A 12,217-nucleotide genomic window follows, 5' to 3' on the forward strand; every position below is an offset into this window, starting at 1 on the left:
ATTGATATTTTTTCAAAGTAATTATTTAACAAGACACTAACATTTCACATTTAATTATTTAGAACTTTAAAGTTAGGGTAAATTTATGAGTTTTTACCATTTCATATTAACCAGAACTGTTACTTATATATTAGATAAAATTCTATGGTAATAAAACTATAAACATTTGAGCCCTTGAGATTTTCAAGTGTGTAAGAATACTGACTACAGTTACATTTTTGTGAAGCAAATATCAATGAACAATATAGGTCATTGTTACTGATTAAACTGATGGCAGTGTGCCACATGATTAATTCAAAGCTTATTAGACAATTTCACAATGTAAACATTGCAATGAAATAGCTTACCCATCGTTCTGCTGTGCGGCATTACAACAATGTTTGGATGTACTGAGGGTGGTGAAGGGTAAGCCGATAATGGGGAGAAGGGCCTTTGCAAGTAACTCATTGGACTGCTACTATCAGTGACAGAATTCCCATTCACCGCCATCTGTGTGCAGCAAGAACAAAACAGACCATTATGAACACCCAGCAATGAATTAATACTATTTTTTTTATCATCAAAGAGGGAGGACGTAAGACATTGCCATCCAGAAAAGGCAAAGGTGGTGATGTGATTAGTATGTACAGAAACATATATAGGTCACTAAAGTGAGTACAGAGTGCAATCTGATTATCAAGATTGCTCATGTGAATATAGAGAGAATAGCTTTCCTCCACCCCAAAGCATTTCAACGTTCCAAACAAATGCTTTCACACAGTCTTCCAGGCAGGGATACCATTTCTGTCACACAACTGCACCTCCCCCACTCTCCCCTACCTCAAACTAGTTTGTCTCAAGTGCATTATGGATTCTGACAATTCTAAAGTTACTGTTATCCCCAAATGAGGGACTATTAGTTAAAATGAAAATAAATCTAAATTATTTTTTGTCACCTCATGCAGTCAGTGCTTTCACATCTACAAAAGAAACCTGGGTTAGAATGGGATAAACAATGAAGATGCCTGAAAATTGGTAAAAAAACACAAGCTTGTGTTATTTTCTTAGGTAACTGGTTTAGCAAATAATGAATGACAAACATCTGGAGTGTCACCCATTTTTGGCATGAGGGCTTGGTGCATGTGTCCATTAAATGTACATTTACCTGATACACTCTGTCCTGGTTCTACATTAAGCCACATGAACCTACTGATTCCCCACCATCATCATTCATTATCATCATTAAATCTTTCAACTTCCTCATAACTTTGATTTCCAAAGGAAATCACGCATTTAAAACGATAAAAGAGTTAGTTTCACCAGTCATAGGTACAACGAGGGCAAACAGAATAACAGATTCAAAATTAATATTCTGAGGGGATTTTACAATGTTGTGAAATTAGGGTATTACAAACTCTGAAAAACTCTCTGCAGTAAGTTGGTTCAAGCAGTGAATTAAACATATCTGTATCTGACTCCATCTTGAACCCTTCCTGCTTGTATTTAACAACGTGAATCTACACATGACCATTTCTTAAAAGGGATCTCAAACCCAATTCAAATTGTGGTTGATCTGAAAGGTTGATTTGCTACATAACTCAATGTTTTGCTCAGGAATGTTGCTGGCTGTACTATAAGCACAAAAGTATTTAAAGATTAAGAAATAGCTATTGCTATTTAGTACTTCCTTTGTGTCAAGGCAAACAGAATCACAAAACTGATGAAATCGAGACAGACCAGAAGAGGAAAGTCCAGTTCAATTATAATTTATCCCATTTAATAAAGGGTTGAGAAAATGGAGACCAGCACATTCCACTGCAGTTCTGTCTGTGATTGAAGCACTCACAAAGAAAAATTTTGATTTCAGGCAAATGGTTCAACATCACCTGATCTATATTAATTATTTTATTGTAACATTTCATTGTAATTTTCCAGTTTGTAAAGGCCTTGATAAAATTGATTGTATTTACCCTATTCACACTGAACATGACTATTCTAAGATCCTGAGGTAAAATGATGGTTAAAACATACATGATGTAAGTGAGACTTAAGGAGCCTTTCAGATCAGTCTTGATTTGCATTAGGTTTTTAATATCTGTAAAATAAGGGGTTAGTTAAATAATTCCTTATGCACCACAGAAGAACAAATGAACAAAAACTACACCACATAAATTCAGAAAAACTTAGCAAAATCCTATCCATGGCAAACATTTTAATTGGTAAATTTAATTCCAAACATGGAACTTTTTAGAAGAGTGTTGTATAACACCATAAAATGCACCCAGTTGCGTGAATAAACCAGACCAACAAAAAGGACATCCCATTACTGCTAAGTGACAAACTGTTAGTAGGTACCAGTGGTTGCAGATGGGGTGGGTGAGGGGAGGCGAATCACATACGAAAAGAACACAACACATCATTCAGAACATGCAGACAACTCTAATGTGACAGATTCTGGTTATATTATGCCCTACTGAAATTATGCCACCTAGTTTAGCAAGGTGGATTAACAGGAAGGGTAATTACATGAGCGGGAGCAGTACTGGTGGTAGTTGTATCATCGGTTATTGCGGACATCCGACTCAGAGTTGGGGATGGAGTGTCAGAATGATCCGTGGTGTCGTAGCCACAGGTTTGTAGCTCATCTAGAATGGCTGTGGAGGACTCACTTACGCTGCAAGACGAATATTCACTCAGAGTGGAGTCAGCAACAAACGAAGGTGCTTCATTCGGGTGTGTGGAAAGATACGAGGTCAGGGAAGAAAAACCGTACGGTGACAGGGTAGGGTAATGGGCTTTCTGGAGGTGGGAAGGGATGAAGTCATCGAAGGTTGGCAGGGTAGCTGGCTCTCGCTCCACACCATGGTAAGGTGAGAGAAGGGTCCTGTTAGTAGGTAGCAGAGGAAGAGGTGAAGCAACTTCTGGTGAGATTTGCCTGCATGCCTGTGAAGTATTAATCTTGGATGCCATTTTCTCTTCTGACTGAGTCACTGCAATCATTTTCTGATTTTCAGGCTGAAGGAGGGAGAATATTATGGGTGTAAACACAAGAACAAGTTATTAAATGTTGGGGACAATTAATCTGACAGTCTTCCAAATAATGCCTTCAGATAATTTTCAAATTCTCATTGGTTATAGATTGTATTAAAACAAAACATCATTGCCTGGCTCTGTGCCTCCATTGTGTTGTTAACTGTGATTATAACAGATTTTGCATTTAAATTTCATAATCCATATCTAATCTGTTTAAAATGCACAAAACAACAAACATTTAGGCCGATCAACCTACATTAATGTCCAAAGACCTGGTTCTGATCAGCAGTCAGCTGCTGGCAATACTTGTGAAAATATCTAACATATATAATGATTTCTGAATAAGAGTCATATTTTGCAAAAGTTAAACAAATCTTAGACAAACTGGTGTAGGTGGCTGAACTATACCAGTCTCTACAATTAAAGTGACATTTACCAGTTAAATAATTTTCTACGATTGATTTCAAACTCAGTCTTAACATTTTTTTTTAAGAGCACTACCATTTCCAATGTGGCAACCAGGACTTAAGTGGCAAGTCTCTATTTCACCTTCTATGTCAGCAAGATTCTTTAAGTGAATAATTTAATTTTAAAATTGCTTGAGCCTGGAAAAATTCAGTAAAAATCTTTTTCCCTTTCCCCTTAAAGGCAGAAAATCAGGACAGGGTACAGAACATAAAGCAAGTGCCTTTAACTTATGAAAACAACGCAAGTTGCATCAGCATGGGCGGGGGGGGGGGGGGGGGGGGCGGTGAGGGGAGGGGGGAGGGGAAAGAGAGAGGAATGGAGTGGGAGAAGGGGAGGAGGAAGAGTTTGGGAGGAGACCAGAGTTGTAGTCAAAGAGGAACGTTTGAGGAATGTTTTGAAGGGTTTAGGAAGAGAATTCCAGATTGCAGAAACATGACGTTTGAAGGTTCTACCATAGATGGTGGACAGCAGGGAGAGAAGATCAGAGGGTGCAAGCTGGATAATAGCGCTGCAGCATGATGCAGAGGTAGCGTGCAGCACGATCATGAAGGGAATTATAAGCAAGCCAAGAATTTTGAAATCAATGCGCTGGGGGAAGGGAAGCCAGTGGAGATTGACAGGGCTAAGGTGATGGGTCGGATGCAGGAAGCAAAGTCCCGAATGAGTCTGTGTAGGGTGGAGTTAGGAGGCCAGCAAGAGCATTGGAGAAGTCAAGCCTGGAGAAAAGAGATAACTTGCACTTATATAGTACCTTTCACAACCTCAGGATGTCCTACTGTGCATCACAGCCAATTAAATAGTTTGAGTCAAGGGCCCAGCCAACGCTATCTGCGCTGTTTATTGGCTGCTCGCCTGTTTGCAGGGACAGGAAATCGAGCATCTCTGATGCAACTGAACAGCAACCTGCACCTGTTAAAGGGGTGGTGCACTGTCACTGCAGACAGGAGGGAATGCTTGTGAACACAGAAATGGCTACAAGACCTAAAGAATGGGCCTCCAGGTTCTCCAAATGATATTTTAGAAGCCCTGGTCCAGACAGTGGACAGGAGGAGGGAAATCCTATTGCCCCCCACCCCTGACAGGCAACACCTCTGCCACCAGTGGGAAGAGGTCACAGAGGTGGTCAATGCCAGGAACTTAGCTCCCAGGACATGGCTGCAATGTCGCAAAAAAAATCTGACCCCACCAGATTGTCCAGGTAAGAATCTTACCTCTCACATCAATTACTCTCTCCTGCAGCTGCAGCCTCACTACTCACAACACGCCCCCTCCCCCACTTTTCTGCCCCCTCCTACAATCACTGCACCACACTTCACTCCACCAACTTCTGCTCATACTCAAAACACTCTGCACTTACTCTCACCACCACTGCAGACCTCACATCCCCACACCTCACATCTTCCACACAGCATAGGAAATATTCCTCCATGACAGGCACATTCTCAAAACATCCTCATAATCGCCCCCTGCACACCTGCAGCCAGAGATCAAGTGCCCAGGGGCAGCCTACTGACTCCGGGCCATTGCAATATTGAGAAGATAGCTCCACCGTGGATGACGCTGGTCTGGAGGAGTGGCAGTGGCCCAGGCTGGATTCCTGCCCCACAAAATTAAGATGAGCTTTCCTTTGGGATCCTCTTTGGCCGGGCCGCCAGCAAGCCAGCATGTTCCTCCCAATTCAGTCCAAAAATGACATACATCATAGGACCCCAATTTGCATTTTAAAAGGGTCTACCGCCTGACTCGGGGACCGCTCTGGGCTGCTCAGCGGTAGGCCCAGGAGAACATTGCCACAGTCGGTCATTCCCCTCCATTTTCAGAGCGTTAACGCCCCATTTCCGCCGGGCAGGAGGCCTGATAATTCACTCCAGTGGGTGCTGTTTTTGTTACGTTGTCACTTGCAAGTGATGCAAATTACTTCACTGTATTGTTTACTTTAAAACAAATAAAGTTTGTCAAATACTTCCTAATGAAGGCAGTGCCCCTTTAAAACAGATATGACCTGAAAAGGCTAGATCTGCCCGTTGTAACCACACCCGGCAGCACCTACATCTTTAAACAACAAGACTGTAATAAGGTCAGGAAGAAGTGTTGCTCATGCATGTTACCTGCTGCTTGAATTTTTTAAAAATGTCCACGGTACTAAAGATGCTCAAGAGTATGTATGAGAGGCAAACACTGTCGTTCATCTTGGCATCGAGTATCCAGTTTTATTTTTCCCCAAGGCTGTTCAATGTATCTAACGTCACATTTATGGACTTCTGCAGTAAAGTCAGTCAAGTTTGAGTTAACGTCAATAATGGAAGGAAAAATGGAAAGCACTACAGAGGTATTGTGAACCACATCAGCTTCACATTTCCACTTAGTTCCTGCTCTTATTCATTTTGTGGATAGTTAGGACACTCTTGCAAACAGTGAACGGCACCAATTGCTTGACTCAGTATACACCTGTGTCTTTGCAATGAACACATTCGGGCCCACTGCATAAGGTCCCTACTCCCATGCACAAAACACAGGTTGTCATTCTGGAGGTCAATTGCATGCATCCTGACAAAATTCAAAAATTTGCACATAAAACTTATGCATTTTCAGGCATATTCATGGAAACCTATAATCTCACACACACACACACACATACAGTCTTTCTGCTGCATACTTGAGTATTTGTTAGCTGCACCTCCAAGCTTTTATGTTGTAGGGATGATCGGCTCGACACTTCCCTCACCAAAGATTAAGCATTTATTGAGCCTCTCCCCAGACTCGCCTTTCTAGTGATGCCTGGTCTCTCCCTTCTCCATTGTTTGGCTGTCATCCTGCCTCTCCCTCCTTCCACACATTAGATTTTATTTAGTCCCAAAATGAAATACTTTTCCTCCAGATAATTTTTCTTACATTTAATTTTAGTTGTGCTATTTTGGGAGATGTGGCAAGGAAAGAAAGAGTTCAAATCAAGACTTTCTCTTCCTTTCCAAAACAGATGTTTGCATCTACATTTTATTATATCTGCGGCAAAATGCACTCTTGTGCTCTCAATTCAATTAACTGCATTGATTTTCTTATAAAAGGCACTGATCCCAGTCATTGGAAATCTGCAGTAATAAAGTATGTTAGAATGAAAAAGCTCTTGTGGAGCATATTTCAATCACAAGATTCTATTTAATCACCTCGACTGCGTTTACTATGGACAGTATGTATAACACCATCCTTAGGAATGCTACCAGAAGCTTTTTTGTTTTAAACTCACGGGCTGAATAAAAGTTTGAGGGGTGGGGGGGAGGGGTGCGGGGGGAGAGGGAGGGGGAGGGAAAATGGAACGTGATTATCCTCGTGCATAACTGGGGGGCCAGCAGCTGGGGGAGGGACAAGACGAGACATGTCAGCAGGAAGAGAGCTGGAAGAGGCAGCTCGTGCTTAAGATATCAAATCCTAAAATCATAGAAAGGTTACAGGATGGAAGGAGGCAATCCAGTTGTCCCATTCCCCCACCCTTTCCCCGTAGCCCTGCAAATTTTTTCCTTTCAAGTACTTATCCAGTTCCCTTTTGAAGGCCATGATTGAATCTGCCTCCACCACCCCCTCAGGCAGTGCATTCCAGATCCTAACCACTCGATGTGTAAAAAAGTTTTCCCTCATGTCACCTTTGGTTCTTTTGCCAATCACCTTAAATCTATGTCCTCCGGTTCTTGACCCTTCCGCCAATGGGAACAGCTTCTCTCTATCTACTCTGACTAGACCCTTCATGATTTTGAATACCTCTATCAAATCTCCTCACAACCGCCTCTGTTCCAAGGAGAACAACCCCAGCTTCTCCAGTCTATGTAACTAAAGTCCCTCATCCCTGGAATCATTCCAGTAAAGCAACCAGCAGATTTTTTGTTTTAAACTCACGGGCTGATTAAAAGTTTGAGTGCGGTGGGCAGGGGGGGGGGGGGGGGGGGGGGAGGTGGAAATGGAAGATGATTGTCTGCGGGCCCAACTGGAGGGCCAATTGCTGCCCCAATAGTTGGCCCCAGCAGCTGGAGGAGGGGTGGCCAAGCAGGTGCCAGGTGGGCAACCCAGAGATTAGTGATCCAACTGCATCAATGTAAACAAAACATAGGAAAATAGATATTGCTTTTCCTTTGATTGAAAGTTTTGGAGTTGCAGAGTAGAAGACTTCACTTGGAGTTGGAGGAGAATTGCACATGTTTAGGCTAGCCCACACAAATGGCAAGGGAGTGAGCATCCATACGAATACTTTCTTTCCCCTTCCAAACTAATGTTCCTTTCTGCATTTTATTTTATGTCGGACAGATGCACACTCATTTTCCCAATGGGATTAACTCCACATTAAAGTGAATGTTAGAACTTACACAGTGAAATTGATTGGTGAAGAGAGCCCTAAGTAAAGGAGAAGACATTTTTCAGAACTGAAAGCTTGCGTGATTTTAAATTATGCAGGATTTATGACCCATAATGGCTTGAAATCATCATTGGCCTGAAACAGACCAAAATGACTTTAATGTCTGCCACTGCCACCGGAATTTGGGGTGGCCGCGACTGTGGATTCACAGGTGCTTTAAGCTGGCAGTGGAAGAAGGATGAATTGCCAATGTACTCCTGCAAATGTAATAATTTTCCATTAAAAAAAAATTCACACCTTTCATCGTGCTTTTCTCACAGGTAAGCTACAAATGAGAGCTGTTAACTTCTAAGTCCTCTGCAAGTGAAAGAAAATGTTAACTACATTGAAAACTACCGCTAATAAAAAAAAAAGAGTATTATATACCAGATGATGCCCTGAGGAACGTGCACAAGATGGAGCATTAAGCACTTGTAACATGTCCTTGTGTAGATTCCTTCCATTGTTTGCAGCAGATACAGGTGGGCATCCTTGTGTGTCAAGCCCAGGTTCTGTTGTATGCACACTTCCTGGAACTATCTGAATGGAAAGAGAGGCTGTGTGTGTCTCAGACTCTGTCCTATCTCCAAGTAAAAGTGAATGCAGTGAGGGTTTCACATCAATGTCAAGCTTGGATGACTGTCTCGCATTGTGGGAATTAGCAACCATCTGATCCTCCGACAAGGTTAGCTTGATGGCAGTGACTTTACGCTCTTGGGAGTGCCCATGGTTTGTCTGGAGTGAAGTGTCAGCAGTGCTACTACCAGTTACTTTGCAGCTTACGGTCTGAGCAGATGGTGGCTGCTGTGCAGAAGGGGAAATTGTGCTGGAGTGTCGAAACAAATGCGATGAACTCTGCGTGTACTCTTCCTTATTAGTCAAACGGTTAACACTGGAGGTTATTTGCAGGCTAGGTGTTGTGCATGATGGCCAATTGCCACTTATAGGTTCCTGTGTTGAACTAGGTGGTATGTGGTGGCTACCGGGATCTGTTAGTGGATACCAATTAAAGCTTTCCTTTCTGGGTGGTGGAGAAGGAACCTGTCAAAGATAACCACACAGCAGGAAAGACAGAAACCAAACACAAGAAAGAAAAAGAAAAATGGAAAACATCAGCAGGGAGAATTCACTTCATTTAAAACAGTGAGCATTATCCTAGATAACGCTTTTAGAACACGCTTAATGTGACTCATTAGCATATATCAAATCATGTTTTGAGTACCTATACTGGCCTTGAACAATCAGAAAAAGCTCCTGCTTAATTACATTCACTAAGCATTTTTAAACTATCCCAGATAGTTTGGCTCTGGTATTTACAGGAAGGCAGGGAGGTAGCAGGAGTTGGGAGGGGGAGGTTGGTTATAGCGGTTGGAAAACCCGGAGAAGCGGGTAACGGGGAGATCCTGCCGAATTTAACGGCAGGACCTCATTAAAGAAAAATATCTCCATTTCCCGGCCAGCAGCCAGCCAGATTGAGAGGCAGTCTGGCTGTCGGATGGGAAGGCCTGCGCTGGTAGGCGGCAGCCAGGGACCGGAGATCGTGGAGGGAGGGAGAGATCATGGAGGGGTTTAGAAGTCATGTAAAATTTAAGGCATGCAGCCTTATCAAAATATTTAAATTACTGGAGGCAGGTAGGGTTAGGTGTCCGTTTTTGAAATTTTGACCGCGGCCCCCTCGCCCCTCTCCCGTCCTGGGAGGTTAAAATTCCCACCTTTGTGTCTAACTACAAGTTAAAGTGCCATTAGCAGAAAATGTTATCTGCCCATTCATGCAGCGATAGTTATGCTAAGCATTTTTATAACGTGAAGCTATGTGAATAATATTCGTCATAACTCTGCATACACGTATGACAACAATACAAACAGAATCTATTTCATATCCCTTCCCATCATACTGTTTATCTGTTTGAAACATTTCAGAGATTATTTTCAACAGTACAGTAATGGCTCCAAGACGATGGCTCCGATATTTACGGGGAGTCAGGGAGGGAGAGGGGGAGCGTGTCTGCGGCCGGGAAACTCGGAAATCCTGGGATGATGGAGGTCCTGATGAATTTTACGGCAGGACCTCTAACATTTTTTGAAATCCATTTCCCACCCGGCAGCCGCCAGATTGAGAGGTTAGCCAGTAGCAGGGCGGGAAAGCCTGCTGTAGAAGGCCGCAGCTGTGGGCGGTCCCCAGCAATCAGGGAAGGTCGAGGGTTGATGTGTGGGGAGGGTGGGGGCGCAGCGAGGAGGGAGGGAATGTTGGTCGATCACGGGGTGAGGGGGTTAAAATTTCCCCCCCATGCCACTGTAACTCATTATCATTCTTATACGTAGCCTTATCTGAAACACTGTACACCAGGTTATTTTAATGGATTAAAAATGTTGTTGTTCATTAACATGTGTGGTAGGGAAATTTTAATTTGCTTAACTTTGGGATTTTTATACATTCTTTTTCGATATGGTATATAGATAGTTTTGCAACTCTTATTTTAATATTTGAATATACTGACTAAACAAGATCAATACATTCATTAAAACAGAATCTGCTACTTACAGTAATTTCCAGTCCAAATTTTGTGCCCTTGTGTCAATTTTTCCCCTCTCCTGAAAATGTTAAGCCCTTTGGTGGAAAGCAGCTCTACAGATGCTATAACCCTCTGGGTGCTTCACTCAATTGTCCATTGTCTGACAGGGAGTTCCAGTGGGATATTCAACCATAGGGGGCAGCATCACAGCCGATCCTGTCCTCAACTAACCTGCCTACACATACGCTTCCAGCAGGGGTCACCGCATAGTTACTCAGATCAATCACCATGGCTGTTTCCCTCCCTCTCTCTCTAACCCATGGGAGTTGAGGCTGGTTTTAGTACCTCAATTGCCGCCACAGCGGAGATCAGCTAGCTCGGCACAAATCAGGGAATCAAACCTGGGACCTTTTGTGATCTGTCTCAGGAAACTCTTCAGGTACATAAATATGTATCATTACACTGCCGGCTACTTCTGGTGTCCTCCCATCAATTAAAAAAAAAATCAGCCAAGCTGGTTAGATTAAAAGAATAAGTCAGTGCCAATGGAGCATGTTAAAGTGAACACTTGTGCAGGTTAACCATAGTCATGAACCAACAGAAATGTGCAACTGATTCTTTGCTGCCTTATAAAATACTCCCAGGTGACTTCATTCCTTGCAAGATATAACTCTGACCCATTTAGAGAATAATTTTCATAATTGAATGGCATTTCGGTAATGCCCTTTATTTTTTTTAATGCTTCTGAAATGTAGCCAGTGCAGGTTTGATTAGTCTCTCAAACTACAAAATAAAACTGGGAAGTTAAATTAAAACAGCAATTTAAAGTTCAAGATTTCATCTTCACAACACTCAACATCAAAGATGTAAATACCAACAAACTCAAGAAACAGCAGACAGCATCTGTGATTTTCAATCTTTGATTTGTAGAAACTAGCATTGATCTAAAATGGTGACAAACAAGTGTCTATAATCTTGATAGTACACATTACATTCATTCTGGAAGAAAGCATTCACTACCATTTTCTACAACAGGTTAAACGGCAATACAATATTTGTAGAGCAAATTCACTAATAACCAGGATTAAACCTGCAACAAGGCAATTAGCATTTTATGACGTTTGCCAGATGTGACTATCCCTGAACTTCCATCAGCATGACACATATCCCAGCTTCAATCAGTGCTTGGGAAACCTGTGAACCTGACAATCACATCACCGTGTTTTTATTCCATTGGAGTGCGCTGGCAGGCAGTGTGTTTTAATTACTCAGAATGCAGCATTTCTTTCTGGAACATTTATAAAAGATATCTCTTGCTGTAGACGCGCTGTTACACATGGATGGATGGTTTTCATTCACCTGCTGTGGAGGCGTTTTCCTCTCTGGAAATGAAAGATTCGGCCTGACGCTGCGGAAACCTTTGGCTGCCAGCGACGAGCTGTACGTTTCGCCGTTTAGGGCCCCTCTGAAGCCATCGACAACATTATAGGATCTCCAAACATCTGCAGAAGATGACAAGTTTCCTTTCAGGCAGGTTAAAACTGCAAATTCTTCTACGGCAATCGTAAGACAGGACAGCCAAAGTGCCAATCACCTGAAGCATGTGTAAAACATGGGGCTCAAGCTCAAACATGGGTCTCATCCCACTCCTACCCAGCAATGCAGAAGAGAATAGGGGTAAGGGAACTCTGACACATGCACACAAAAGCAATGTTGCTTTTGGCCCTTGGAATCCCCAAAAATGAAAGAGAGACATAACTGAAGAGTGACACTTCCGTCATTGCCCACTTCATCTGGGAAGACTAATGGGTCACAGCAGTTTACAGGAAAAAACTGATTATCT

At 42.5% G+C, this 12,217-nt stretch overlaps 1 protein-coding gene across 1 annotated transcript in view; it reads right to left on the reverse strand.

Annotated features, from left to right (window-relative positions):
• Positions 1–12,217, reverse strand: part of sorbs2b (sorbin and SH3 domain containing 2b) — a 259,709-nt gene that overhangs the window by 137,418 nt on the left and 110,074 nt on the right. The window contains exons 5-8 of the mRNA XM_067982104.1: positions 11,734–11,876; positions 8,249–8,902; positions 2,506–2,994; positions 348–489 (exon numbers count right to left, since the gene is read on the reverse strand). Of these exons, the coding sequence (XP_067838205.1) occupies positions 348–489; positions 2,506–2,994; positions 8,249–8,902; positions 11,734–11,876 (1,428 nt within the window). The remainder of the gene's footprint in view (positions 1–347; positions 490–2,505; positions 2,995–8,248; positions 8,903–11,733; positions 11,877–12,217) is intronic.

Source organism: Heptranchias perlo, chromosome 4 (genome assembly GCF_035084215.1).
Source record: "Heptranchias perlo isolate sHepPer1 chromosome 4, sHepPer1.hap1, whole genome shotgun sequence".
Classification (NCBI taxonomy): domain Eukaryota; kingdom Metazoa; phylum Chordata; class Chondrichthyes; order Hexanchiformes; family Hexanchidae; genus Heptranchias; species Heptranchias perlo.